Source organism: Protopterus annectens, chromosome 2.part1 (assembly GCF_019279795.1).
Source record: "Protopterus annectens isolate FY-2018-M chromosome 2.part1, PAN1.0, whole genome shotgun sequence".
NCBI lineage: Eukaryota > Metazoa > Chordata > Ceratodontiformes > Protopteridae > Protopterus > Protopterus annectens.
The window spans coordinates 489,779,314-489,807,111 of NC_056729.1; the positions used below are offsets into that span (position 1 = coordinate 489,779,314).

A 27,798-nucleotide genomic window follows, 5' to 3' on the forward strand; every position below is an offset into this window, starting at 1 on the left:
TAGTCTAGCATGCTGTGGCACACGATTTCCATTAGGCATGGGTATATTACTTCTGCTAAAGGTGATGAATGCACCCTATGTCTAGAAAATATCTTTATGGAGTTATTAAAACATATACAGATTTATTAGAAAAGGAGAAGTTTTGCCAACTGAAAGATGTCATTAAAACTCCTAGTATCAAAATAATTCACCGCAGCCAACGTGAGCACTGAGCGTTAGTTTTGATTAGGGATGGGTATACAACTTCTGTTAAAGAAGACGAAAGAGCACATATTCAGATGCATCTATCCCAGGTTGCCATTACATCAGAGATAAAAATCATATGCATTTTTCTGCCAGTGGAAATAAGCCACTATCTGAAGTCTCTGTAATGACAAGACAGATTACTGTAGCCAACATCAGTACTGAACTTCAGTATTTAAATTAAATGAAGAATGGCAGCATCAGGTGCATTTTATACCAGAATGTCTACATACAATTCCTTGAAAGATTTACTAAGCAATGTCAAGGTGGGGAGTGAAACGCTGGCATCTTACAAACAAGTATGCAAAATCATTTCACCAGTGACAGTCTGGTGTGCTGTAATATATCTGGTTTCCATAAATTATTGGTATACAACTGTTGCTCAAGAGACGGGGGATGCACTACATGTCCAGATTTACTGCATTGCAACTGCATCAGAAACAAAATCATACACTACTCTTTTGAAAATCAAAAAGGTTTGTCCTTGAATTTAGGTCTGCCCTAACACATCAACTTCAGACTTCTAGGCAGTGATAAACACCGCACAAAGACAAAGCTTTCTATGTGCCTTTATCTCCAAGTTCTCCTTGCAACTGATAGTCCTGGCATATTTATTATGAGAAAAATGCTAAAAATGTTAAATGACTTTAGAGATATGGTTCCATCCTACTAGGTAACACCAGTAAATCTACATAGCATTTAGCTTAATCATCATCCGCCATCTTGGTTGACAAGTCATGAATATGACAGACTTGGTATATATCTGAAATACATGTTATGCCAAAATGTACATTTTGTTAGTGCAGACAGTAGTCACTTGGCAGTATAAACCATGGCTCTAGGTGATTAGATCACAATGACCAACGTTGATACGACACTTTGAAAGCATGAAAAAATGGAGAAAGGGGCTTGGTGGCAAAAAACAGATATGTAAACATTTGAGACCGTTCAAGCAATGTGCTACAAAAAGGTCAACCCGGTGTCTTACCTTATAAAAAATTTGGAAGCAATATAGGGTTGCTGATATATACAGGCAGGGCTAAACTACAAGAACAGCCATTAGAAACTAACAAACAAATATTTCCAGAGTATGTACTTTAACATTTACACTGTGACGCCAGGGTAAAGAAAATTAAAACACTCGATTGTCTGTACTTTGCTTCAGTTTTTTTTTTTTTTTTTAATTCAGACAATAGCACATTTTGTAGAATGTGTAACTGAAAACTGCACTGTGAAATGTTATTTATAAGAGGTCTAGCAGTGAAGGAGAACTGTATGTGCTATTTCAAATAACATGCATGTTTGAAGGTTGTAATCTGCACTATTTTAACTTCTTTGTTGTCTAAAGTTTTTTTTTTTATTTATTATTAACTTTTTATAAGATTTATTGGCTGGTATTTATTTATACATTATTTATCACTAGGGGTATTGTTTACTACTGTACGTTGTCAAGCTGTGGTATCACTCAACTGGCCAGCCATTTACAGCACATTATCATGTTATGTTTATTATTCAGTTTAGCTATAGCTCAAGAATGGCACAGTAGCAATTGGTTCTCTTTCCTAATAATATACAGCAGTGGCAGTGCTACCTTGCCAGGACAAAATCTGAGGAACTGGAGAATTATACCAGTCTTCCCTGGGAACTGTGTGTGTCAGAAAAGTACTTGTTTGAAAGTCAGTTACCATGGGTAAGGGGGACTGGAAAACACTGATTCACAGAGAAAGAAGATAAGAAAGGGGCCTGCTAGGCCAAACACTCAACTCCATAACAGATCAGTGTACAGTTTTAGTCCAGGTATGGATGTTGGAAGCCCATACTCAGTGCAGTAGTACACATTGTAAAAAGTAATGAACAAGTCGACCACAGTATAAGCGGAGCTGACAATGAGGCACAGACCAGAAAAATGCAGGTATAAAGTAAAAGCGTTTATTCCAAATAAGCACACCGACTGAGCGCTTTCACCAGATAAACTGGTTTCATCAGAGTCATCATGACTCTGATGAAACCAGTTTATCTGGTGAAAGCGCTCAGTCAGTGTGCTTATTTGGAATAAACGCTTTTACTTTATACCTGCATTTTTCTGGTCTGTGCCTCATTGTCAGCTCCGCTTATACTGTGGTCGACTTGTTCATTACTTTTTTCTATGTGGATTCCTGTATTGGAGTTGTTTTTCTGAAGTAGTACACATTGTCTTTATGGTCTTGGGGCCAGTTTGCTTCTAGTAAACTAGTTTCATGTGCACTTTTTTTCTCCTTTAGTGACACATTATTGGTACCTAATAAGTTAGAGTTCATTCCCACTGATGGCCAGCAGACCTATTTGGGGCACTGCAGCAGATCCAATGTCCACTGTCCTTGTTCCTCAACTATCCAGCATGATATCCGTTGGCAGTGATGAGTTTCAAATAACAACAGTACCAAATTGGCACTATATACATCATCAGTTCTCCTCAGAATTATACAAACAAAAGCTACTGAAAACAATACACTTTGCTGTCATGACTTCAGGCCTAATGAAAGTTTATTTCTATAGGAAAATGTTTATCCTTTTTAATGTCATTATTACACCTCAATACTTTCAACATACTTTTTTGCAAAAAAAATTCAAGCTCCTTTGACTATGCAGTTAAAAGTGAAAGCCTAGGATATTATGTAGATAACAGTCTTAGAATCATTCTATGAAAGCTTCCTTTTTGGAGATACTGCAGTCTTTACGACCCTTACAACAAAGAAAGCAATAACAGTCCAAGACAATAAGGACTCTGGAGAAAACTTTCCTGAAATTTCTCAGTAGCAAAGGGATTAAAACAATGGCATGGATGAACACCACTACAACAAGTAGTCTTTTTAAAATCTAATTAGCTGTAGTGCTAAAAGTAACAGCCCCATCAATGGAAATTAGCAAGGGCATATTCAGCATGAGGAAACTACATATCTAGCATGTTCTGATATCTTACAGCAGATATCAATTCAGATAGGAAAGATGAAATTTCTGTGATGCAATAGGTGGTAAACAGGATAAAACTGCACATACAGCTATTTAAACAGCTGAACTACAGAGAAGTACTGCACAACGAGCCTTGCTAGCAGTTCTACAACATGTTATCTATATATAAAAAGGGAAGCAGATACATGCCCAAAATGATTAACAAAACTAAAACGTCATACCTCTTGTGTTTCTTTGACTCTGGGAATAAGACAGGTTTTTGGGACAGCTGGTTTTGGTGGAACATACTCAGTCAAAGCCATTAGTTTTTGCCGCAGGAAGTGCATTGGCTTCTTATGCCGAGTGACAGCCTTGGAGCCATGCCGAATGCTCTGCTGGAAGGGCTGCCAACCTGTAAGAAAATGGAGAAAATCATGACACCCCTTCAAATCCATAATCATTTTGTGGAAAAATACATATTCACAAGGCAACACAGTAATTTTTACTCATAACAGAATGCAAAATCTCGGGAGAGATTCACATCCAAATGAAAAAAAAAATTAAGAAAAAATCATCAGTACTGTGCATAATGCTTGTGAATCACAAGAAAATATATTCACATGCATGTTTTTCCATGAAGGGCAAAAAAGAAAATAGTCAAGAAAAAAATATATAAAAAAAAAAAAAAATGAAAACTCAGCAACATGCTCAAGTGATTTGATCCTTCTCACATCTTTCTTACCCATGACTGCAACCACAAGGGCACAGGTAAGGGACCCGAAAAGAGAGATGAAAAGTCAGCAAGTAAAGGAGAGTAGTAGTGCTGAAACTGAATTCATCCTCAAGTTTTGGTGAGTACCTTCGCAAGGTGGACCAGGTTTTCACAAAAATCTCACTAAGGCAACACTGATATATAGACTGCATTGATATAGCATACATCATGGACAGAAGTCAAAAACTATAAAAAAAAAAAAAAAATAGCTGGGTGCACAAAACCCAGGATAAAACAAAGTGCCCAATCCTGGTAGGCGCACTGGTACCAGGACTGGAAAAGATGATAGTGTAAAATACGGAAACATTCTTACAATGGGGCCAGGCCAGGCCAAGCCCAGGGGGAGGATGGCCCCCCTGTTGTAGAAGGAAGTAGAAGTCCACAAAAACTGATTGGCCAAAGAAGAGCCATAAAGATAAGAAAGAAATTATGTATTGTTACTATGTAAAAAGCCCAGAATTTCCAAATACAAGATATACAAAATGATTAAGAAAGAAATTAGATGAAAGAAAATACTTCCGCAAGAAAAACTGTCAGAAGCTTCAAATAAAAATTTGCATTAATTATTTTTGAAAGACAGTATAGAGATCAAGAAACGTGGTTCTGTTTGAAAAAAGAAGCGTCTGAGGAAGTGCAAAAATACAAACAAAACCTAGAGATATTTGAAAAATGTAAAAAAAGAAATATAGACATGGAAAAGAAAGATTTGATATGGTGCAGTATTTATGGAAAGGAGAAAGCCAAGTTAACCAATATAGAGAAGGCAGTCTCAAAGATATTCAAAGAGAAATACAGGCAAAGGCACACAATAAAAAAATTAATATCACAAAGGACGTAATGTGGAAAAGAAGCTTAGTAAAGCAGAAGTTAAAGAAATAGAAGTTGAAGTTATGGAGTGCTTGCAAAGTGAAGGATTTAATGCAGAAGGTCTACCACAGACTACATCACAGCATGATGGAGTGAGTCCCCAGAATAAGGAAAAGCAAGATCATCAGGAGACATGTGACGAAGAAATATGGACGTGGGAAAGGAAAAGAGATTTAATAAGGAGTAATGCAAAAAGTACAGTTGTGTACACTTACCATAAATGTAGATGTTAGAGTGTATTCACTGTTGCAGTCATTACATTTAGGTTATCCTGCTGGCAGGTTACCCTCAGTCGGCCAGAATTCCAAAGTCTTGGGTCCTGCATGGGTTGCTGTCTCCTCTTCCCGGACGTCAGGTCGTCAGGGGTATAAAAGATACTGCCGACGCCATTTTATTCAGTTTTTCTTGCCTCAGATGTCAGGTGCCCCCAAAAGGTTAGGCTAAAATTATGTAAATAAAACATACATGCACCAAAATAAGCTTTACCTTCATCTATAAGCAAATACACCACCAAGGCTGTATAATTTAGAGAAGTAAAGATAAGTTCCAGCAAAAATAAAGGGTATGGCGGGTGGGTAACCTGGACTGCAACAGTGAATACATTCGAACATCTATATTTATGGTAAGTGTACACAACTGTACTATGTTCTTCGTGTTTCACTGTTGCAGTCATTACATTTGGGTCGAGTCCCAAAGCTATGGTTGGGAGGCTGGAACTAGACAGCATTAGGAGTGGCTATGAGGCCCAGCAGAACTGCAGTGGCAAAGCCTGCCCTAGATTTACAGTAAAGAGGCAGATTGTAAATGTTTTGTGAAGGTATGCACTGAACTTCAAGTAGCAGCCTCTAAGAGTCTTTGGTTGGTACTCCCCTGAGAAAGGCTGCAGAAGTGACTGCAGATCTGGTTGAATGTGGCCTAATGACCTTAGGCACTGGTTTGCCATGCTTGGAGTAGCAGAAACGAATGCAGTGACCTATCCACTTTGAAATAGTCTGCTTGGAGATGGCCTTTCCTTGTGATGCTGTGGCATAGGCCACTAGTAATTGCTCTGTCTTTCTGAAAACTTTAGTTTTGTCCAAGTAGAATCTAAGTTGTCTGTGTACGTCCAAAGAATGCAGAATTTTCTCCCCCTTGTTTTGTGGAGTTGGATAAAAAGTTGGCAAATTAATTGTTTGGTTAAGGGCTACACTGGATACCACCTTAGGCATAAATGTAGGGTTTGCTCTTAGAGAGACCCTATCTGGATAGAAAATGATAAAAGGTTCCACGGCCATGAGAACCTGTAGCTCTGAAAGTCATCTTGCTAAAGTTATTGCTAGGAGCAGAGCTGTTTTCCAAGATAAGAACTTTATGCCCGCAGTAGCAGCTGGCTTAAAAGGAGGTAAGGTGAGTTTTTCCATAATTGAGGTCCCATGCAGGTATTGGCGTTCTCCTTGGAGGCCTTATATTTTTGGCTCCTCTGAGGTACTGCCTTAATAAAGGATGAGAAAAGAGTGGTGACTCTGTATTGTAAGGAGCCGAAATGGCAGAGGCATGGATTTTAATTGATGAAAAAAAGATAGGCCTTGGTCCAGCATCTCAGTTAAGTATTGCAAAATCTGTGGAATATTTGGGACAGCTGTATCAATTCTTTGATATTGGTTCCAAGTGCAAAATCTTCCATTTACCAGGATAGGATTTTCTAGTACTAGGCCTTCTGGCTTCTAAAATGACATCCATCACAGCTTTACTGAGAGGTGTGGTTTGTATGGCTACATTATCCGCCATGCTGCCAGGTTTAGGGTCCTGAGTTGGCTGTGCAGAATCTGATTGTTTTGCTGGGACAGTAGATGAGGTATTTGAGGTAAGGTCCAGGATGGGCATTGGGACAAGTTCCTTAAGATCGGATACCAGTACTGACGTGGCCAGTCTGGGGCAATAGATGAGGTATTTGAGGTAAGGTCCAGGATGGGCATTGGGACAAGTTCCTTAAGATCGGATACCAGTACTGACGTGGCCAGTCTGGGGCAATCAGAATCATTTTTGGTTTCTCCTGCCTGACCTTTAGGAGTACCTTCATAGGTTCATAGGTTGGTACTAGGCTATCAGCCCTAGGGCCTATACAAGCCTAGCCATAACAATTCCCTGGCTATTTCTTCCCACATTCCTTGGGGAGGAGAGGCAGTGGAAGAAAGGCATATACTGATAGGTTTTGTCCAGTTGAAAGATAAGGCATCCACTTTCCAAGCTTGTCTGTGGTAAGTCCTTGTGCAGAATCCTTTTAGTTGATTGTTTTGAGGGGAGGCAAATAAGATGTCCGGGCGTCCCCATTTCTTTGTTATGCTGAAGACTTGTGGATCCAGGTGCCACTCGTGGGGATCCATGAGGTTTCTGCTTAGTTCGTCTGCCAGAGTATTTTTCTTTCCTGGCAGGAACTGTGCCTGTAGATGAACTTGGTAAGTCAATGCTGTGTCCCATAACACCATAGTTAGCCTGCATAGGGGATAAGAATGAGTGCCCCCTGCTCGTTTATGTAGCACATGACCGTGGTGTTGTCTGTCTTTATCAGTAGTTGTCCCGGATGAAGTAGGTCCTTGAAGGCTGTCAGGGCATTTTGAACAGCTAGCATCTCTTTTTGATTGATATGTAGATGCTTTTGATTTGTGGAACAGGTGCCCTGAATGCCTCTGCCTGCCATGTGTGCCCACAGGCATAATCTGATGCATCATTGCTAGGCTCTGCCTGGCTGGGGGCAGTGAGAACAGCTGTCCCTTGTTTTGGTGACAAGCCTTTGCCCACCATCGAAATTCCTGTTGCAGGCAGGGAATCAGAGTAATCATTGTTTCCAGACTGTGGCAATGTTGTGTCCAGACACTTTTTAGGTACCACTGGATTTTCCTCATATGCAGTCTTGCATATGAAATTCGTAAGATGCAGCATGCCATGAAGCCCAAAGCCTGCAGAATTTTTCTTGCAGATAACTGGGCCTTTGTTGCTATTACCTTGAAATAAGTAGTCAGTTGCCTTTGTTTGTATGGAGTGAGATAAGCCATCTGGCAGTTGTATTTAAGCTTGCACCCAGGAATATTATTTCTTGAGAGAGTACTAGTTTTGATTTCTTTTTGTTGACTTGTGTACCCTAGGCATGGTAAGAGTCTTATCACAAATGTCAGATGCTGTAGTAGAATGTCCTTGTTCTCTGCTTGTATAAGGCAGTCGTCCAAGTAAGGGTATATTTGTATTCCTCTTTGTCTGTAGTAAGCAATTACTGGAGCCAGGAAAAACTTAGAAGATACACAAATAAATATACAGGAAAAGTACAAAATAAGCAATTTATTCATGACCCAAAAAAGTTTTATAGAGAATTAGGAAATAAGGGAAAAGGAATTGAAAGACTGCCAAAAAAAAGAGGAAGTAGATACATTTTGGTGAAGTATCTATGAAGATCCTGTGGAACACAAAGATGCTAAATGGATAGAAGAAGTAAAAGAAGGTACAAGATATGAATGGGATGAAATAACAGCCAGAGAGATTGAAACACAGTTGAGAAAAGGCTCTAATTGGAAAAACCCAGGCCCAGATGCAGTACCTAACTGTTGGTTAAAAGTATTAACATCTTTGCACAAGGATTAGCCATGAGTAAGAACTATTTATATGTGCACCCCAAACAGACACCACACTGGCTAACAGGCAAAACAATTCTCTTACTTAGAGTGAACCTGCAAGCTACCCTAAAAATTATAGACCAATAAACTTGCCTTCTGACGACATATAAATTATACATGGAAACTGATGCCGAACCAAGACGCTCTCCTCCAAAAAAAAAGGAAGCCAATCTGGTGGTCCCCTGCCATAAACAAACTATACAACAGAAGAAACTGTTGCAGAAAAGAGGAAAATCCCAGGATGCAAAAAACTCCCTTACCAGCCTCAGTAAGAAGCTGAGATCCCTCATAAAATCCTCCAAAGCTAGTTATAAAAATAAAGTTGTCAAAGATTCCAAAGACAACCACAAGGCATTCTATAGTTACGTCAAGAATCTAAATGGCAATGCTCTGAGCTACAACAGAATGGCATTAAATATACTGATCCTAAGGATATTGCCAATATCCTGGCAGATCAATTTAGTGCCAACTTCACCCCCCTCTCACCCCCTAAAGGGCCTATTTCAATACCAAAACATTGCCAAATTCCAGTAATCACGACCACACAGGTAGAAACCGCACTCTTCAAAGGTAAGAAACAGCATCCATGGGACCAGATGACATCCCAGGCTGTGTATTACATGAACTACAAAATGAACTGGCACCTCACCTAAGTGTCATGTTTAAATTATAGCCTCACCTAAGGCTTTGTACCCACCGAGTGGCGCACAGCTACAGTTATCCCACTCCACAAGGGGGGATCCACCTTGGATCCAGGGAACTACCGTCCCATCAGTCTGACAAGCCTGATCTGCAAGCGCATGGAACGCATTATCATGGAACTTATAAACAAAGACACTGGCAACCTTCAAACACTGGACTCCCCCCAGTTTGGGTTCGTGAAGTGCCGATTGTGTCTCCTGAACCTGACTGACTTCTCAGAATCAGTCTCAAGAAGCTGTGGACAAGAGTAAGGCGGTCCACACAGCCTACCTGGACCTCAAGGCCATCAACACCATTCCCCACTCTGGAATCATAGATAAACTTACTAAGCTGGGCATAAATCCTTACATCACTCGATGGGTTGGCAACTGACTTACTGACAGAACCCAGATTGTAAAAGTATCTGACTCCAAATCCAGCTCCAGACAAGTGACAAGCAGAGTACCTCAGGTTCAGTCCTGGGACCGCTCTTGTTTCGCATCTACTGCTCTGAAGTACAGGCCAACACTGAGGGACTCTGGCTAACAAAGTTCGCAGATGACTGCAAACTGGGAGCCATTACTGAATCCCCAACCGATATAGATATTCTACAAAAGGGCCTTACAGAAACAGATGCTTGGTGCCAGAGCCATGGGCTCAAGCTTAATGCCAAGAAATGTACAGTTATCCCCTTTGGGGAAAAAGCATGTACCCATGAATTACCACATAGATGGCAGTACACTAAACACTGAAAGTGTGATGAGAGACTTGGGGACACAGGTGGACAGTGGTCACCTTCGATAACCACATCGCCACAACAGTCAGGAAATCCTTCTGCGTGGCACACCTCATCACTAAGGACTTTTCATCCAGAAAAAAGAAGGTCATTGTCCCACTGTACTAATCCCTCATTAGACCCATTAAAGAGTACAATGCCCCATTTGGTTATGTACCTCACAAGACATCTACAACAGCTAGAAAGGCCGCAGAAGTACCTCACTAAAAGAATCACAGGCCTAAAGCAGATGCCCTATGCTGACCGTTTAAAAAAACTCCAGCAATACTCTGTGGCTATCATCTCCTCAGAGACTATCTCTGCTTCACATACAAGGCCATGTCAAACCCTGAGCTTCTGGACAGGCTCCACTTAAAGAAATCCCAATCCCTCAAGAGCGACATGCTCCAGGGATCTAAACCTTGTCATCACAAAGAACAAAACATGCTGGACGGATAGGTTCCTGGCCCAGAGACTCCCCAGACTCTGGAATAGACTGCCCATACATGTTAAGCAGAGCACCTCCTTGGTTTTTAATATATACACATATTTAAATATTAACTTCATAAAATTTTTAAAATATTCAGAGACATATTTATGTCTATAGTTTATATGTCAGAAAGCTAGTCACATTTTTGTGTTTACATACATCCACCTATATTGGTTTAGATGCAGAAACAAAGTTATACGAGTTCTATATTAACATTATTGACTTTCATGCAGGTTTTACACATATATAGTTATACATATAATACAGTTCAAAATTTATATTTATTTATATATACCTTTTTAAGACAATTTTAGATGTGTTAAATATTTATACAGAAAGTTACTTAATTTTATATTAGATATTAATTTATGGTTTCTTATGTACGAGGTTATACAGCTTATATTGCATTTCTACATAAGTGTATTTAACAAATGCGATTTTTATTACTTGCTATACTCCTTTAAAGGTTTAATTATATAATTAAATAATTACATTATTAGCACACTGATTGTAAGAATGGAAATTGATTTGGTAAAGTATTTAAATGAACTGCTCCATATGCCAACCACTCTGATGAAACCTGGTATAGAACTGGGTGAAAGCGCTAAGTATTTTTTGAATGTTTTGTCCGTTTACATTGTATTAAACAAGAATTTACTATTAGAGTGTCGCCGCGTACTGTTGTGTCTTCAATAGACCTTTTTACCTCCTTGGCCCTCTTCAAAAGGAAACTTGATGATTGGATGGGAGATAGGAAATTCACCCCGGGGATCATGTCAGTCACCCTGCTAGACAGGGGTCCAGGGAAGTAAATAGTGTGGGAAGAATAGGCCCTAGGGCAGATAGTCTAATACCAAGCAACCTATGAATCTATGAAAAACTACATTACATCTTACAAGAAAACTTACTTACCCAAAAACATAGCACCTCCACAGCCCTCATATGCTTCTTAAACACTGTAACCTAAACCAGAGATGATAATAAACTTGTCTCTTTGTATATCTCACTGAATCACTGTATCTACTACTTTATATGTTTGTAATGCCTGTGGAGTTTTTGTCCCTGGGCCTCCGCTGAAAAAGGGCTATGGCTCAGACTAACCCAGTCAACAAATGTTAAATAAAATAAATAAATAACTTTGCAGGCTCTCACTGACCCAACTCCACCTCCCAATGGATATTACAAATAAACACACCTTTAGACTTGCATCACTAGTCTCCACAAATTACTACTAATCAAATTACTATGTGTATTTTGGTTGTGAACTTAACCCCTTCCCCAGGGACAAGTAAGCGGGCAAAAGTGCTGCTCTACCCCATCCTCTACGTTGACTTCTAAGGGGGGTGTTACTATTTCTAAATAAAAAAGTGGTCTTTCTATCGTGGTCACAAGTGGAAATTCAAACGCCGATACAGCCTTTACAATTTTTTTCGAGTTTCTTAGTCTTAACTCCCAAATGAATTTTGCGTTACATCTCGTGTGCACAATATCCTACTATTGTTTTTTAAAAAATAAGTAAATTATCTACTGCACCATGTTAGCCCTGACAAGGATTTCAGAATTTCATGAATCTGCTGCTCAAACCTAGCATGTAGCTTATAGAAATAAGCAACATTATACTGGTGCAGGGAAGAAATCCAGCCCCCCCCCCAAAAAAAAAAATGTCATTGTAAGTTGCCACCTGCCTTTCTCTTCAAACAAAATCGATTTTTGGACAGAAGTAATGTCACAAGGTGGCAAAATGGACATGATCTCGGTACATCCAAGGCTCCATCAATGACAATGGACTAGTTAGGACATACTGACATTTAACAGTCAACAACTCTGAATCAAGACGTAATCACTTCGATAACAGAAGACGAGTCATCCTTAAAACTAACTTACCAAGTCGTAGTACAGTAGTTACATAAAAACGACCTGCCATACTGTCAAATTCCGACTACTGGAACAGAATTATGGGATACTGGGGGCGGTTCCAGCCAGGCATCATGGGATGGCTAAATAGTGACCGTATCCTGGCAACGCACTTCGGCGCTAGAAGCTCGATTCACTTTTATAGTCTTTGCGTCCCACAGTAAACAAAACGAAGATTCTGATTTCTCTTTTTAATCCCGTACCTCTGTGACATGGAGAAAACAGGTATAAAGAAGGGGTATATGAAAGGAGTAGTAGAAAACAATGCAGTTGTAAAATGAATTGATACATTGGCTATGTTGTAACCACGTTGTAGTTTTGCGATTGACGAGTAGCTCGATATTAAATTTGCAGCGCGCATAGTTTTAAAACGCTTATCTCGCAGACTTATCACATACACCGCTTAGGTGCACCTCGGTATAAAGAATGTTCTTAAATATGCGTCTTAAGTCAATGTTTCTCCCTAATTTACATTGAAAGAGACTGTCACACATTTATTATTGATTTTTTTAATAATGGGCAATAAACATTTTAGTTATGCTTGTATCTGCCATCTTTTGTGCACCAGGTTAGTCCCATTAGGCTAGTAGTCCCCGTTCATGGGAGAGCCCAGACAGAGGCAATAATTATAGTACTAAGGGTAAATGTGGCTAGGACACCGGAGAACTTCCTGTACACTTAACGATACGTCTTTCGGTTTCTCCTGTTAGGGGTCGTCACAGCGGATCACTGGTCCACAGATTGAGTGGCATTGGATTTTTTATAGTATCGAGTTGCCAGCCCAGCGCCCATCCTTCAAAAAAGAAACACACACACCTATCGCATGTCTTTAAAACTCACTTGTCTGCAGGGAAGATATGTAGACTCCGCACAGAAGCCGCTCCAGCCGAAAATCGAACCGGAGAGCTTCTTGCTGTCAAGCGACAACGCTATCTTAATGATAAGTGAAGTGGGATATATTACAACCAGCCAAGCTGCAAACAACTCCAGCAGATAGGACCTCGGTTTAATGTCTCTTCCAAATGATGGCACAATGGGAAGCGCAGCATCCGCTAATATCGTACTATTGTACCAGAAATTAATTAGTCATTTGGAACGGGAATGGAACCCACAACCTTGTGACCCAAAGAAAAATATGCTGTTAAGCTAATAGCACTGCTGATGTCCGTGGTCATGGTATCTTAGGTAAGTACTAGATTAGCTGCCCTTGCAGGACATTTTAAGCCTAGCTAATTGTCCACATCTATTGTAAATAATATTAAATCATACTAACTTAGCAAAAACAGATAAAGTGACATATTTCAACCATATCATGAGTTTCCTAGCTGAAGTTGTTAGCATGCTGTTAATAAGTGTTCACATTTTGCCCATGTGCTCTACATTATGAGAGCTAGTGCTCCACATTTTGGAGATGGAAGGTTGACAGCTATGTATATCAAATTTTATTGTTCCTTCTGATAGGATATTCCATAACAATCATATGTCTATAGACTATATTTTCTGTTAATTTTATTTTATTTAGCATGTGCCTATGTGTACATTTGTTCTTTAAGAAAGGTTTCAATAATGCACCTTTCAGATGTTCCAATTTTGGCTCAAATCTTTGCTCTGTTTCTCCTAATCTGTCCTAAAATGGTGATTTTGGGAGAAAATGTGGTAGATTACTTAATAATAATAGAGCATTATAGACTTTTTTTACTTCAGAAAATGCATGTTAATTCACATTCTCTTATTCTGTCAAGTTCTTAAGTTAGTAGTATTAATAGTTTAAAAAGGGCTCCTGATTATTTCTGGATTTGGCCCTGATTTTCGGGGTAAGAGGTCGAGAGCTACATATTTATTTCATGCTCAAAGAATTACTTTCCTGGGTGTCATCAGCCAGGGATGTTATAGGCGATTGTCAAGATCAGACTCACCAACAAGCTGGCAGATGCTCAGTAGCAATCACTGCCACTTTAATAACATAAGCACCATCAATATTACCACCCATTTAAATGGGTAGTGAGTTTTAATGGCAATAATTCCCTAACACTACTATACATCTCAACTGTGTCTGATTTCACAGAAAGTCCTTGATTTTTATCTCATATTTTTGTCCAGTCTATCATAACATTTTTGATTTTCTCATAAATCACTGAGGATTAGTCCGTTAATAATGCCATATGCTGAACTTACTTATTATTCTGAAAACTCACGTTGAAGTAAAACCTGTTTTCCACTGATTTTTTTAAGTAAATTAGAGTAATATTTAAAAACTGTCCCTGATGTTGATCCTTTGCTCTGTATCTTTTTTTTTGTTATGTATCTGGAATTCTTAAGCAAATAAGTTGATAGGCATACTGCTGTCTCTTAGAACTGGAGAACATTTAAATGACATCAGGAAGAATGATGTTCATAATGCATTGTATAAACATGCTTTAGAGAATGACACCAGCCATACTTTTAAGTTTTTAGTTTTGGAATTACTTGCACCTAGTAATAGAAAAGATGATTTAAGGAATAAAATTGAATGTTAAGTGATGAAGTGGATCGTAGAATTACATGCAGATGGTAGGAAGGGACTTAATGGAACTGTCCCTTTAAGACCAATTCTGAGATCACGTGACCTGATGAGGTAGCTGTGTTTAAAAGATGGTTTGTTTGTAAAAGTTTTTAAATCTGAAGAAGCGCCTGTTTAGAAAGGTGTGAAAGTGCTTATTTGTGTTTTAGCTTTGCTTTTATGGTTTTATTTTCCTTTGAATAAAATGCTTGGTTTTATACAGCAGCTGCTATAGTTAACTGGTTGGATTTACTTCTGTTATTTCTATTGTTTTCTTTCTTTTTTTCTTTTCTTCTTAGTATGTAATACTACCTGGAATAAGTTAAGGAAAACTCCACCTTATAACTAAAAAAAAATCTATTTTTTCACACTGTTTTTGTTTCCTGACCTATTTTAACACCTCAAAGTCACTCTATGCTTTACTTGTAATTTTAGCCTGTTTTCCACAACATGGCTACCAATGGAGCTTGATGTATTAACGTGATCTTGGTCTCCTCAACCTTTTCTGTTTCCCATAATGCTTTGTATGACTCATGCCACACATAGGGAAATAACTGTGAATTCCCATGCCATTGACATATAACAGGATTTGTGTGAGCCACTGTTATCTTCTTTACCTTCTGTAAAAGGACTGCTTCTTTTCTGTCTCTAATCACCCTCATTTATGTTTGGCCAAGACCTTGGTTTACACTATCCATGGGATTCATTAAACCCTACATGGAGTGTAGGAATTGTGCAGCAGCTACTGCACAGAACATGGCCACCGAGAGATTCAGCAAAGGGCTCCCAGGACATGCACGAGCGCTTCTACACTATTCCTGCATGGACACCACTGCCTTATGCTAATTACCTCATTTGTTGGTGAAAACCATGCAAATGAGGTGAATTAGCAATTCAGCAAGCAGGCAGGTGTTCTTGCAGGAATAGTGTAACCTGCAGAAATGTATTCACTTACTAGCTGAATACATTAATGCAAATGAAAAAACAGAGGCATGACAGCTCAAACAAAAGCATGTATTATATTTAGTAGGCATGCCAATGGCCAACTGTATGGCCATTGGCATGAAAAATAGTTTTCATTTTTTAAAATAAAACTTTGTTTTGGCTGATCTCGGCCGTTTAAGCATAGGGCAGCGGTGTGCAAACGGGATCATGCCGAAAATAAAAAAGGGGGGGAATAATTTTTTACAGAAATCTGCATTTTGCCATTATAGTCGATGGCATGCAGAATGAAAACAATACCAGGGAATAGTGGTTGCTAAGAGGAAAGGCCCAGTATACATATGGAGTAAGGCAGTGGTGCATGCAAATGAGGGGAGTTATACTGAATTACAAATTTCTTCTAAGTGTCAGACTGCACCTAACCATGTATGTGCTCCAACACCACCATGTAGACAGGAGGAGCAGCTAACATGAAAAGGGTGTGTGTCATGCTTGCTGTGTAAGCACATTGGAGCTCAGTGTCCCATGTTTGCCCTTAGCTAAGCACAGCTAAGGAAGGGTGTGTGTCTGAGGCTGTATTTTCTTATTCCATGAAATGCAGAACGTGTTCCCATCCAGGAGGGCCAGTTCTGCTTACAACTATTTGCTTTTGCTAAACGGGTGTATGTGGCACTCACCGGGCCTAAAAAAAAATAAAAAAACAGAAATAGCAGAACTGTTTACAATTGAGCACCAGGTATGCACGGCATGCATCTGGGCTTAAATGGGGAGGGAATAGAAAGGGGAAACAGCAGAAGGAAGGCTATCAAGGAGAACTAGCATAGCTGGCAGGTGGAATATATCAGAATCAGCTAATTACACAGGCAGCAGCCCAGCACCCTACTATAAACTATGCAAACACCTTGAAGTCTGTTTTTTCCCACAAACTCTACACCACTGGTGTACACATTCAGGGGAATTTTAAACTGACAAATCTAACAAAACATGTTAGGGGCTGCTGTTACTCTGATCTATCAGTATGTGCTAGAGACTGAGGGTGGTGAGGAGGAAAATGCTGACAATCAACTCAGACCGAGGAGGAGGAGAAGAGTGTTCAGACCCAGGGTAACCTACCAGGGGCTAAATGATCTGGAGATAGTAGCGTGCTACAGGGTGGACAGGGACATACTTCAGCAACTTGAGCTGTGCCGGCCTCACCTCAGCGCCAAAACCAACAGAGGGGAACTCATCCCAGTGGATACCAAGGTATGTGTAGCCTTAAGAATACTAGCTACAGGTATTTCCCAAAGACCAACTGGGGATATCATGGGGGCTCACAGGCATATGTGTCCAGGATACTCCACCAGTTCCTGGATGCCATGTGACCACATGCCACTGAGCAGATTTACTTCCCCAGCACCCGTGAGGAAAGGACCAGCAATATGTGTCTCTTCCACCATGTAGCAAAATACCCAGAGGAACTGGGTGCCATAGACTGCATGCACATCCACATCAAAGCACCACCTGGTGACCAGGGTAGGGTCTACCTAAACCACAAGGGGTTCCACTCCATCAACTGCCAGGTTGTGTGTGATGCCCAGGCCATTATCTTGAACGTGTGTGCTGGCAGCCCTGGAAGCCATCACAATTTGTCACAGCTGTACCAATCGTTTGGCAGTGGGGACATCCCATATGGCCATCTGGTGGGGGATGCTGGCTACTCACTGGAGCCATGGATGATGACACCTATCAGAAATGCAGTACTCTCAGCCACATGTGCACACATGTTCATAGTATGTGTCATGCTACACAATATGATCCTGTGGAAACAGCTGCAGCAAGAACAAAATGGGGAAGGGCCACATAGCCCCCTCCACCATTGCCATGGTCTCCACAGGCACAGAGAGACTCAGAGGAGGAACATCCTGAGCCTGCCCCTGTAGGCAGATGCAGGCATGCCCAGTATGCCCTGGTCTTGACAAAGAGGCAACGCATGGCCCATACACTGACAGTGTAGGGCCCCAGAGACTGATCTCTCTCTCCCTCTCTCTGACTTTCACACAGAGTAAAATGGATGCCAAACATCACACCACCTATACCATAACATGTATAGGCAGTGTACTGCGTGCATCTGACATAGTCAGCCCTCAAGCACAATCCTCCCAACAGCCTCAGGCACAACATAAGCCAGTCTCCTTAACAAAATAAATGAATGGAGTGGAATGTTCTGATAGTATGTCTATGGTATTGATCAAGCATGCAAGGGAATGGGGTGGCTAACTGGAATAGCATCAGTCAACTGACAGCTCTGTGGGACAGCAGGAAGTGTATCCCCAGTACTCACCTACCCACACCATGCAGTACCACCTTAGCTGACAAATACCACTGCAGTATATGTGGTGTGCCAAATAACTGGGGGGGGGTCATAGGTCACATGCATGGATGTCAAAATGGGGGTCCCATACCCAACCTCATCCTCACCTAGCAGATCAGCTGTAGAAAACCAAACAGAAATGTCTTGCAAAGGCCCCCACATGGTGACATCCATGAAATCCCCACCTATAGACATTTACACAGAGATATCACAGCAGGTCTGGCAGTGGCAGCATGGCTTTGAAAGATAAGAAGTCTGAAACTACAAATGTTTATGCCGGAACAATCTGACCTGTGGTCAATACTGTTATGCCTATAGTCTTAAAGGTAGGGCACACTATTATGCTAAATGGGACCAAAATGTTAAGAAAATATCAGCACAGTCTCTGCAAATGTGTATTGTGCCCTCCATAATCCCACAGAAATGCAGTAACATGTCCCTAGCCTTAAACAGCATCCAGCTGTCAACTAAAGTGATGCCTGAACACAAACAGAAAGCAATTGTCAGTAACACTCACAATCAACTTACTGGTACCATCCCAGGGTTGTCTACTGCCGGCAGCCTGGGAACATATGAGCATCAGAACGCACTGCCTTGCTACAGATGGCCTGCATTTGTCACACCTGGCCTATAGGCCTTTGGCAAATGCCTATGCCTCACCCACAGTGCCCTGTTAGGGAGTGTCATGGGGTCCATAACACCAACATAACTAAGTCTCCAAAATGCAAAGAAAGGCTATGCTGCTAACTGCTAGGAGAAAACCTGCCAGTGTCAGAGAGCCAGAAATCTGGACAAAGCCATGAATAATGGGGTGAAAAAGGTCCAAAGAAAAGGGCACCTTTGAAATACTGCTCTAATAATGTTATAAAGTTGATGGAATGATTGTAGTAGCATGGAATGTCTGATGGGTACGAAGTCTGAAACTGCAATGTCAGCTCTCAGTAATATCTGACTTCAACCCTGATTGACTTGCAGAACACTTGTCCCTGAAAACCACACTTGTTTGGGTAACCAACAATATATGAGTCATGGATGTGGACATTCTGTGATGCTCTGTACAGTCGACAGGCAGGGCTAGGAGTCTAAACATGGGAATGCACTCACTGCAGACAGTCCTAACTCTGGAAGATGGTGGCATGTCTGCACCCACAGAACCTTGGCCCACAGCCATGGGGAGTAACACACACCCTTCCCTGATCACTCATCCTATGCAACATCCTGACCCGAAAATCTGGCCATCCAAGCAAAATGAGGTGGGCCATACATATATGTGAGACAAACACACACCTCCAGGCTGGACAAACAGTCTGACACACACAAGACCCTCCAAGTGCAGTCAACCATTGCGAAGACCCCAATACAAAGTACTGGTAGCTATAGGCAAACATATCTGACCCAGAACCCCCCCCCCCCACATATCTTATCCCCTACAAATATATTTGGAGTCTACCTGTCACCCTGATCCTATCTGACTTATATTACCCAACTGTGGACTGGAAATCAGACCAGGCCAGAACAAAAATGCACAGAGATTCCACCATTGTAATATATCACCATGGTGCTGGACCGTTTCCACAGCACCAGCAGTCAATTGCTTGTAGGCACACCTCTCAACAGGCTGGATTGTGCAAGAATGTGTAGTATCTGGCCCATAATCTTGGTGTGTGCATCATCCATCCTGTATTTCTCTGGTAAATCACTGTGATGATCTGAGGAGGTATGTCACGAGGTACTGAAACAAGACATGACAGTATCAAATGGCATATTCCTGGCAAATGTAAAAGTGTGTGTGTGTAGTTTAAAGTATTTTGTGACCTCTCTCACCCAGTACATCACGTACTGTCATACTTTACAAGGGCTGGTGATGTTCCTCACCTTAGACGTACCTTTGGGTAACCTTCAACCTATAAGCTCTGTGGCACATGTGATAAATGCGTAACACTGTAGTAGCAATAAATAGATTGGTATGGGTTCTAATCTCAGTCTGGGCAAGTGTGTGTGTGTTTGAACAGCATCCTGTTTGTGGGGGGGGGGTTGTGTTTGTGTGAGAACCATGCCATTGGGGGGTGGATTTTGCTACTTTTTGCTTTTGCCCACCCAGTACAAGTCCCACTATCCACATTACAAGGCCCACAGTTGCCATCTACTGGTAGAGGGACCTGTAGACACTCAGCAGCCCTATAAGCAATGTGCCATGTGCAGTAACTATGTGACCGTATGGAATAGATAACAAGATAGGCTGCCCATCTAATCAATCCTTGGATATCACTCCCCACTCAGGAATCGTACACAAACACAGTCAGGTAGGCAGCCACACCTACATCAGTAGGTGGCCTGCAAACTGGCTCACAGATAGAACCCACAGTGCGAAAGCAGCGGACTCCATGTCGGACTGCTGAACAGTCACAAATGGAGTCCCACAGTCTGTGGACCTGGGTTCCCTCATGTTTGGGATCCACACCTCTGAGGACTAGCCCAATACAAAGGCACCCTGGCTAACCATGTTTGCAGATGACTTTGAGGTGGGTGCTATTATTACCCCCCCATGTGAGGTTGACATCCTTCACAAAGGCCTCTCTGAGACCTATGACTGTTGTCAGAACCCTGGACATAAGCTCAATGCCAGATGATGTGCCGCCATCCCCTTTGGGTACGACATGGTTCTCATAAAGTAATACATTGATGGTAGTCCACTGAACACTGATGTTGGCATAATGGAACTGGGAACACAGGTTGACAGTGAGCTGTATGGTGACCACCACAGTGCCACTGTCTTCTGAATGTCCTTTCATGTGTCACTTCTCCTGACTCAGGGTGTTGAATCTGGGAAGTAAAAGGACAGTGTTTCTCTGTACACACCCCTCAGTAGGCCAGTCATGTGTACTATGGCCCATTTGCCATGTACCCCACTGAACACCAGCAACAATAGGAGAGGCTGCAAATGTACCTCACAAAGAGGATCTTGGGTAATACACACTTGCCCCATATGGACAGACTCCAACAATTGTAATGAATATCTGTCTCATATTGGCTATTTAAGTGCGATCTCTGCCTGACATACACAGCCACGTCTGACCCAACCCTGTCAGGAATGCTACATCCGAGGACATCAATCTGTCCACACAACATGCCCCCGATACCTCAACCCCATCCTCACAATCAACAGGACATGCTGGAGGGACAGGTTCAAAACCCACAGACTGGCCACGCCATGGAATAGACGCCACATACATGTCAAGCAGAGGACATCACTGGCTCTCTTCAAGAGAAATCAAGAGGAGTGGATGGGGAATAGAATACCCACCCCGGGCATCACTCCAGTGACTATACTCGGTAGACACACTGGGGAGTATTGTCAGGTGGCATGATGCCAGTGTATTCTCATGGGCTAGCCTTGTAAAGCCTCCATGGCCATTTGCCATGTACACACCTATGACTCTTTGAACCCATGGATCTCAGTACTGTCAAATGTGTGTGTGTGTGTGTGTGTGTGTGTGTGTGTGTGTGTGTGTGTGTGTGTACATTAGTGTATCTGAAAGTGTTTGGGAGTGTGTAAACATGTGGGTGAACATAGTTGGTGGCATGTCTCACCCAGTAGAACTACCATTGCCATACCTTACAAGTGCTGTAGATGTTATTTACTGTATATAGGTACCTCGGGACACTCTACAATCTATAAGCTCTCTGGTGTGTGAGTTAACTGCATAACACTATAATACCAATAACCGCATAGCTAGGGGTTCTAATATGAGTTCTGGCAAGTGTGTGTGTGTGTGTGTGTGTGTGTGTATGTTTATATTATTATAAGTGTGTATATGTGTAGGTTACAGTATTTTGTGGCATCTATCACCCAGTACATTCCCCATTGTCATGATTTGCAAGGCGTCTGGTGACTGCAGCCATGGCACTTGCAACAGGGGCATGACAGGCTGCAGTCCTCCTCTGAGCACCCCTGCCCATCTGCCTGTGTGGGATCTCGCCAGCACTCTGGCTATGGCTAGTGCCTGCACCCTCACTTGCCATAGTCACCACAGTAGCCTGTTCCATGCCACCACCCACCTACTGTCCATTATCTGTGGCCACCGGTGAAGGGGTATGTGTGGCCATTGAGTGTGCGGGGATGGGTTTGACAGTAGTGGGATGCCAACTGATGGCACAGTATCAGCCCCTGACAACCCCACCTGTGCCTCAATACGAGTATCATCATGGTCAGATTCTGAAGAGACACTGAAATCAGTATCAGAGCGGGAGGGACTGCAGCCACCATGTCCACCTGTGAGGGAAAAACAACATATGTAAATCACTACTGGCACTATAAGGTTTGCTGGAACACACATACAGACAGATGAGGTGCCTCAAAGGCATTACACAGACCTCACATTAGCCGACTGGGGGCATTCATGACACACAGTCATACAATAACATACACACTCTGAATGGACCCTCAGCATCATGCAGTGTAGCCCTTTCCAATTACCATTACTGCAAATATACACCTCTGGGATTCAATAGTGGTGTTAGTGGGTGATGGTCCTACACCTAGCACACACTGCACCCATGTAAATTATTTCTGTTCACCTGTATAGCACTGTGGCAAACCCTACAAAACATACCCCCCAACTCTACAGGGTTTTGCTTAATGTCTACATGTGTGGCTCATATGTTTGGTCTGATCCTCACAACTCCTGTGTTTGTCTGATACATTACTGTGTTGGCCTGTGGATTGGTGCCACTAAGTAATGTCCTAATTGGAGGTGCAGACTGCATAACCTGCAGTACATGTATTTTAAAACAAAGCCGGTTACTCAAACAACTTCCCAAGCTTACAGTGGATATAGTAAGTGTACACACACCTGTTAACATGCCAGGTTTTTGTGATATATCACGAGACCTCAGAAATCAGGTCATAACATTGCTATCATTACATAAGACCTGTGCAATCCAAATGAAGAATATACACATCAGTTACAGGTAACATCTGGTAACTGAAATAGGTACAATAGGCTGGTTGCATGAGTTTGCACACCCTTAAGGTAATACTCTGTTAAAGCAACCTCTGATTTTATCACAGCATGCATCCCTCTTGGGAAGGTGTCTGTCAACATGGCACATCTTGACTTGCCAATGTTTGCACACTCTCCCTTGCAAAACACCTCCAACTATGTCAGATTGCAAGGGCATCCCTGTGCACCGCTCTCTTCAGGTCGCTCTGCATATATCCTATTGGATATAGGTGTGGGCTCTGACTCGGCCAGTGCAGAATGTTGCATGTGTTCTGGTGAAGCCATCCTTTTGTTGATATGGATGTATGGTTTGGGCTATTGTTGTGTGGAGAGGTGGAATTCCAAACCATCCACAGCTATGTGGTAGACACCAGAACATTTTTGGGCCACAAGGGACCAGTGTTTGGAACTGTTCATAATCCCCTCTAACTTGGCTACAGCCCCAATTCCAGCTTGTGAACAGCAACCCCAAAGCAGGACACTGCCATCCCCATGTTTCACTGTGGCAGTGGTGTTGTGGTGATGTACAGTGGTGATATTGTGGCAAACACACCTGTCAGAATTGTGGCCAGTGAGTACAACCGTGGTCCCATATTACCATAACACATTTTTTCCACTTGCTTTTTAGATACCTGATGTATTGTTGTCAGACTTTCACCAGGCCTGAATGTTGTTTGGGGTGAGGACGTCTGCCATCTTCCAACCCTACCCTATAGGCAGGACATATGGAGACCATGGAAGGTTGTTGTGAGATCTAGTACACACCCAGTACTTGCTGGAGATTCTTGCTACTCCTTCACTGTTGTTGTAGGGCTCCTGTCAGCCTCCCTGGCCAGTTTTGGTCTTGTATTCCCATAGACTTTGGTGGGATGTCCACTCCTTCGCAATGTCACTGTAGCCCCATATTTTCAACAACTTTTGATGACTATCTGCACTGTGTTCCATGGTATGTGCAATGCTGTGGAAATATTTGGGTATCCTTCTCCAGGATGATACATGTCAAATATGTGGTCCCTTAGCAGTTTCGTCAGCTCTATGTGAACCATGGCTGTTGCTGTAGCAGGAAACTGGGTATATGTTAGGATAATCCTGGTAGGACATTAGTTGCTGTTAATGAAAGAGTCTCTGTAATTGATGGCTTTTGTGTACCCAATAAGATGTACTGCTGTAATTATATCAAAAGCTCCCTCAACACAGTACTAGCTTCAACCTGTGCACACATATGCATCTAGGTTGTTGTACTATTGCTATGTGTCATTATTGTTCCCCTAACAGATTTGTTTGCTTTACAATTGAATTGTACAGGTCATAGGCCACATGAAATGTTGGCAGTATTCTGAACTTGTCTATTGTGCTCTCATTTTTGTATATCACACATACTTAGCATTCTAACAGGTGTGTATACCATTCATATGTACTGTATACCACTAATTTCTACAATATGATCCTATTTCTGGGCCTTTGTCACCCCATTTTGTCAGCCTTTGTTCAGGTACCCTGCAATGACAGGTTGTGAGGTATGCTACAGATATGTGAAATCTACTGCAAATAGGCCCCTGTCATGACCACCATGATGCAATGCAGTAAATACCACCACAGGTGAACATGCAGATATTGCCAAATGGCTGAGTGTAACAGTTGTGTGCATGGTCACATGCATTAACTTTAGCATGCCTGAGGTACTGGTGAGCTACAACAGGGTAAACCCTTAGTTACTAGATTCAAGTTGCTGTCCCATGTGCAGACCAGACGGACATATGTAGTTGTGAGGGAAAGGTATTGTCAGCAGATTCACATTAGGCATTGGTACAAGATGAACGCTACATTTTTGCACAGGTACAGTACACACTATGATATACAATTTGCTGTCCTTCACTATAGATGTGTACTTGGGTGCATTACTACACCCCACCCACTAATCCATTTTGCACAGACATATGCATCTAGAGATTCTGTAGAAGACAGTTTAAATGCTACCTCATTACATTGATGTGCACTTTGGCCTTACCTGGATGCTCCTCGCCTGTTGTGTGGGTGCCACCCACCTTTTGTGTGGGGGCTACCCCAAGGTTGGCAAGGAGCTCCTCTGTCACTGTAAGTGGGGCCTGTGCAGCTGGCCGTCCACCGGTAACAGTACAGTTCCTCATTACAGCAGCAGCCCTTTGCTGGGCATGATGTTTCAGGTCAGTTGCTCTATGCCTGACCTGATCATATGTGCATCCATGGTGGCCCAACACGTTCACTCTGGACGATCTCATCCGACAAGGCAGTCTGCTCCTGCAGATTTTGCCAACTACTGCCAGAAAGGATGGCACAGTTTAAGATTACAGCTTCTGTGATGGCTGCTGTCTCTGCATCAGTATAAGGTGTTTGCAGTTGCATGGCTCCTGGAGGACATACACAGGGAAACACATCACAGGATCTCAGACATTGCCCAGAGTTCTTTACAGAGACAGCACATGCATATGGACTATCATTAGCCACCACTTACGAACACATCATACCCCTGTACTGGCAACACGATATGAACATGCATTGTATTCCTGGCCCTGATGTGTCTTGTTCTCCCCATTGAGGGCCAGTACATTCCATAAACCACCATTCCTCATCCATGTTTGTGTAGAGGGATGACAGTGGCCATGTTCCTTGCAGATGGGATTTCAATGGTGCTCAGGGTTTGTTTTCATACAGTGTGTAATGGAGCTGGAAGCATATGCATGGGTTCATGTAGGATGCAGACCAGAATGTTATCAGGCCCCAAGGGGACTTACTTTTGTCAACTTTGATTAGGCAATTTGCACCTGCTCCATGATGGTGAGGGGAGGGTTGCACGTGCTGTGCATATCCACCTATACTGATGGTGATCCAGGGTGGTGATGTTTGCCCTAAACCTGTCTGCAGCAGGTTGGCTGTAGCTATTGTGTGTGTATGTGCTGTGATTGACCACCATTACAGGGTGGATTGGGTTGGTGCCTCTGAAACTGTAAACATATGTGAAGATGGCCTTGTGATTGCCCTTAGTGGATGTGTACAGTTTGTACTCATAGTTAGCCTTACAGTAATCCACCTGTGACCTATTATGCTCGTTCAGACAAAGGTTGACATGCAGCCCATTTGGTGCCTGCTCCTACTCTGCCCTGTACAACCAATATAGCATCACATTGTGTGCTTTGTGCATTGCTTCTGTCCAGCAAAGGGGTTTCCTTTACTTTGGTTGAGACAGGTTTTAGAAGTACAGTTTTGCTGAGGCCATACAGCTATGTGGGTGGTCATGTATCTGTTTGGAGTAGGCATGGACGCAGTGTCAGAACACAGTTGGCCACCTGTACAATTTCAACGTGATACTCATGCTTATTATACTATCCATGTCTGTGTCAGGGCAATGACACCACCAGTAGCTGTAGAGGTGTAACTCAGTTGGATGAACAGAAACTAAGGTTACACATATGTCCAACATGTACAGCTTATTCACCTGACGTTTTACATTCCATGTCGGCTGTTTTGAGGCAGCCAGGTACACCTACCCATACATACCTATGCACAGGTAATACCTACTATAAATTTCTGTTCTACGTCAGTATGGCACACTGTAATGACAGTCTTGCTGCTCAGTCAGTCATGTCAACCTGTTAGGGCAGGACATCTGTGGGACAATGTACATACATGGTGGGCTGTGGGCTGCAATTAGTGACTCTTTCTTCATATTGCTGTAACACACATGTCATTTGATAGTGCAGTAGCCTTTGCATTCACAGACATACCCTGGAGGATGTCCGATGCTCATATGGCAGGCAGAGAGGGGAAATGGTAGGTGTGTGCTACTGAGGGTAAGAACTGTTAATGTTGTGAGTATGACTGGTATGGGGACAGAGCTAGCTGATATGCGGGACAGAGGAAATGTGGATATATTGTGTGTGCCAGAGACCAGATAGAAGGGGTGTACAGCTGTGTGTATCAGAGTCGCGTACAAATATTTTTATCATGGTGTGTAGGAGAAATGGTGTAGGGGTTATCCTGAAGGAACATTATGCCGAGAGTGTTTGTGGAGGTGATAAGAGTGTCGGGTAGAGTGATGTTCAGGAGGCTGGAACTTGGTGTAATGTTGACAGTTGTTAGTGCATATGCTCTGCTAATTGTGTGTGTGATGGATGAGACAGATGTACTTTGGTGTGATTGGATGAAGTGGTGATGCCTGTACCCAAGGGTGAGTGAGTGGTGATTGGAGCAGACTCCAATGGGCATGTTGGTGAAGGGGACAGAGGGGATGCAGAAGTGATGTGTAGGTATGGTGTTAAGCAAAGGAATGCAGAAGGTGAGATGGTGATGGATTTTGCAACAGAGGTTGGACATGGGTGTGGTGAATACATAGTACTACAAGACCAAGGGGCATAGGGTGACATACAAGAGTGGAGGAAGATGCACACAGGTGGATTATCTCCTATGCAGGTGGGCCTGTTTGAAGGGGATTGGTAACTGTAAAGTGGTGACAGGGGAAAGTGTAGTTAGGCAGCATAGAAGGTTGGTCTGTGGGACGACATTGGTGGTCACGAACAGGGTGAGGAGTGTAAGGGTGGCACCACGGATCAAATAGTGGATACTGAGAAAGGGTGATTGTGAGGTTGAGTTCAGGGAAGAATTAAGACAGGC

General features: G+C 42.3%; 2 protein-coding genes across 3 annotated transcripts in view; one reads left to right on the forward strand and one right to left on the reverse strand.

Annotated features, from left to right (window-relative positions):
- Positions 1–12,396, reverse strand: part of MRPL10 (mitochondrial ribosomal protein L10) — a 348,343-nt gene extending 335,947 nt beyond the window's left edge. Inside the window, exons 1-2 of one of the 2 annotated variants that reach the window (XM_044062287.1) lie at positions 12,285–12,396; positions 3,414–3,583 (exon numbers count right to left, since the gene is read on the reverse strand). In XM_044062287.1, the coding sequence (XP_043918222.1) occupies positions 3,414–3,583; positions 12,285–12,324 (210 nt within the window). In that variant the 5' untranslated portion in view covers positions 12,325–12,396. The remainder of the gene's footprint in view (positions 1–3,413; positions 3,584–12,284) is intronic. The other variant, XM_044062286.1, reaches the window with a different exon arrangement.
- A 6-nt stretch (positions 12,397–12,402) lies between these two features.
- LRRC46 (leucine rich repeat containing 46) overlaps positions 12,403–27,798 on the forward strand; it is an 805,439-nt gene continuing 790,043 nt past the window's right edge. The window contains exon 1 of the mRNA XM_044062285.1: positions 12,403–12,539. Within this exon, the coding sequence (XP_043918220.1) occupies positions 12,527–12,539 (13 nt within the window). The 5' untranslated portion in view covers positions 12,403–12,526. The remainder of the gene's footprint in view (positions 12,540–27,798) is intronic.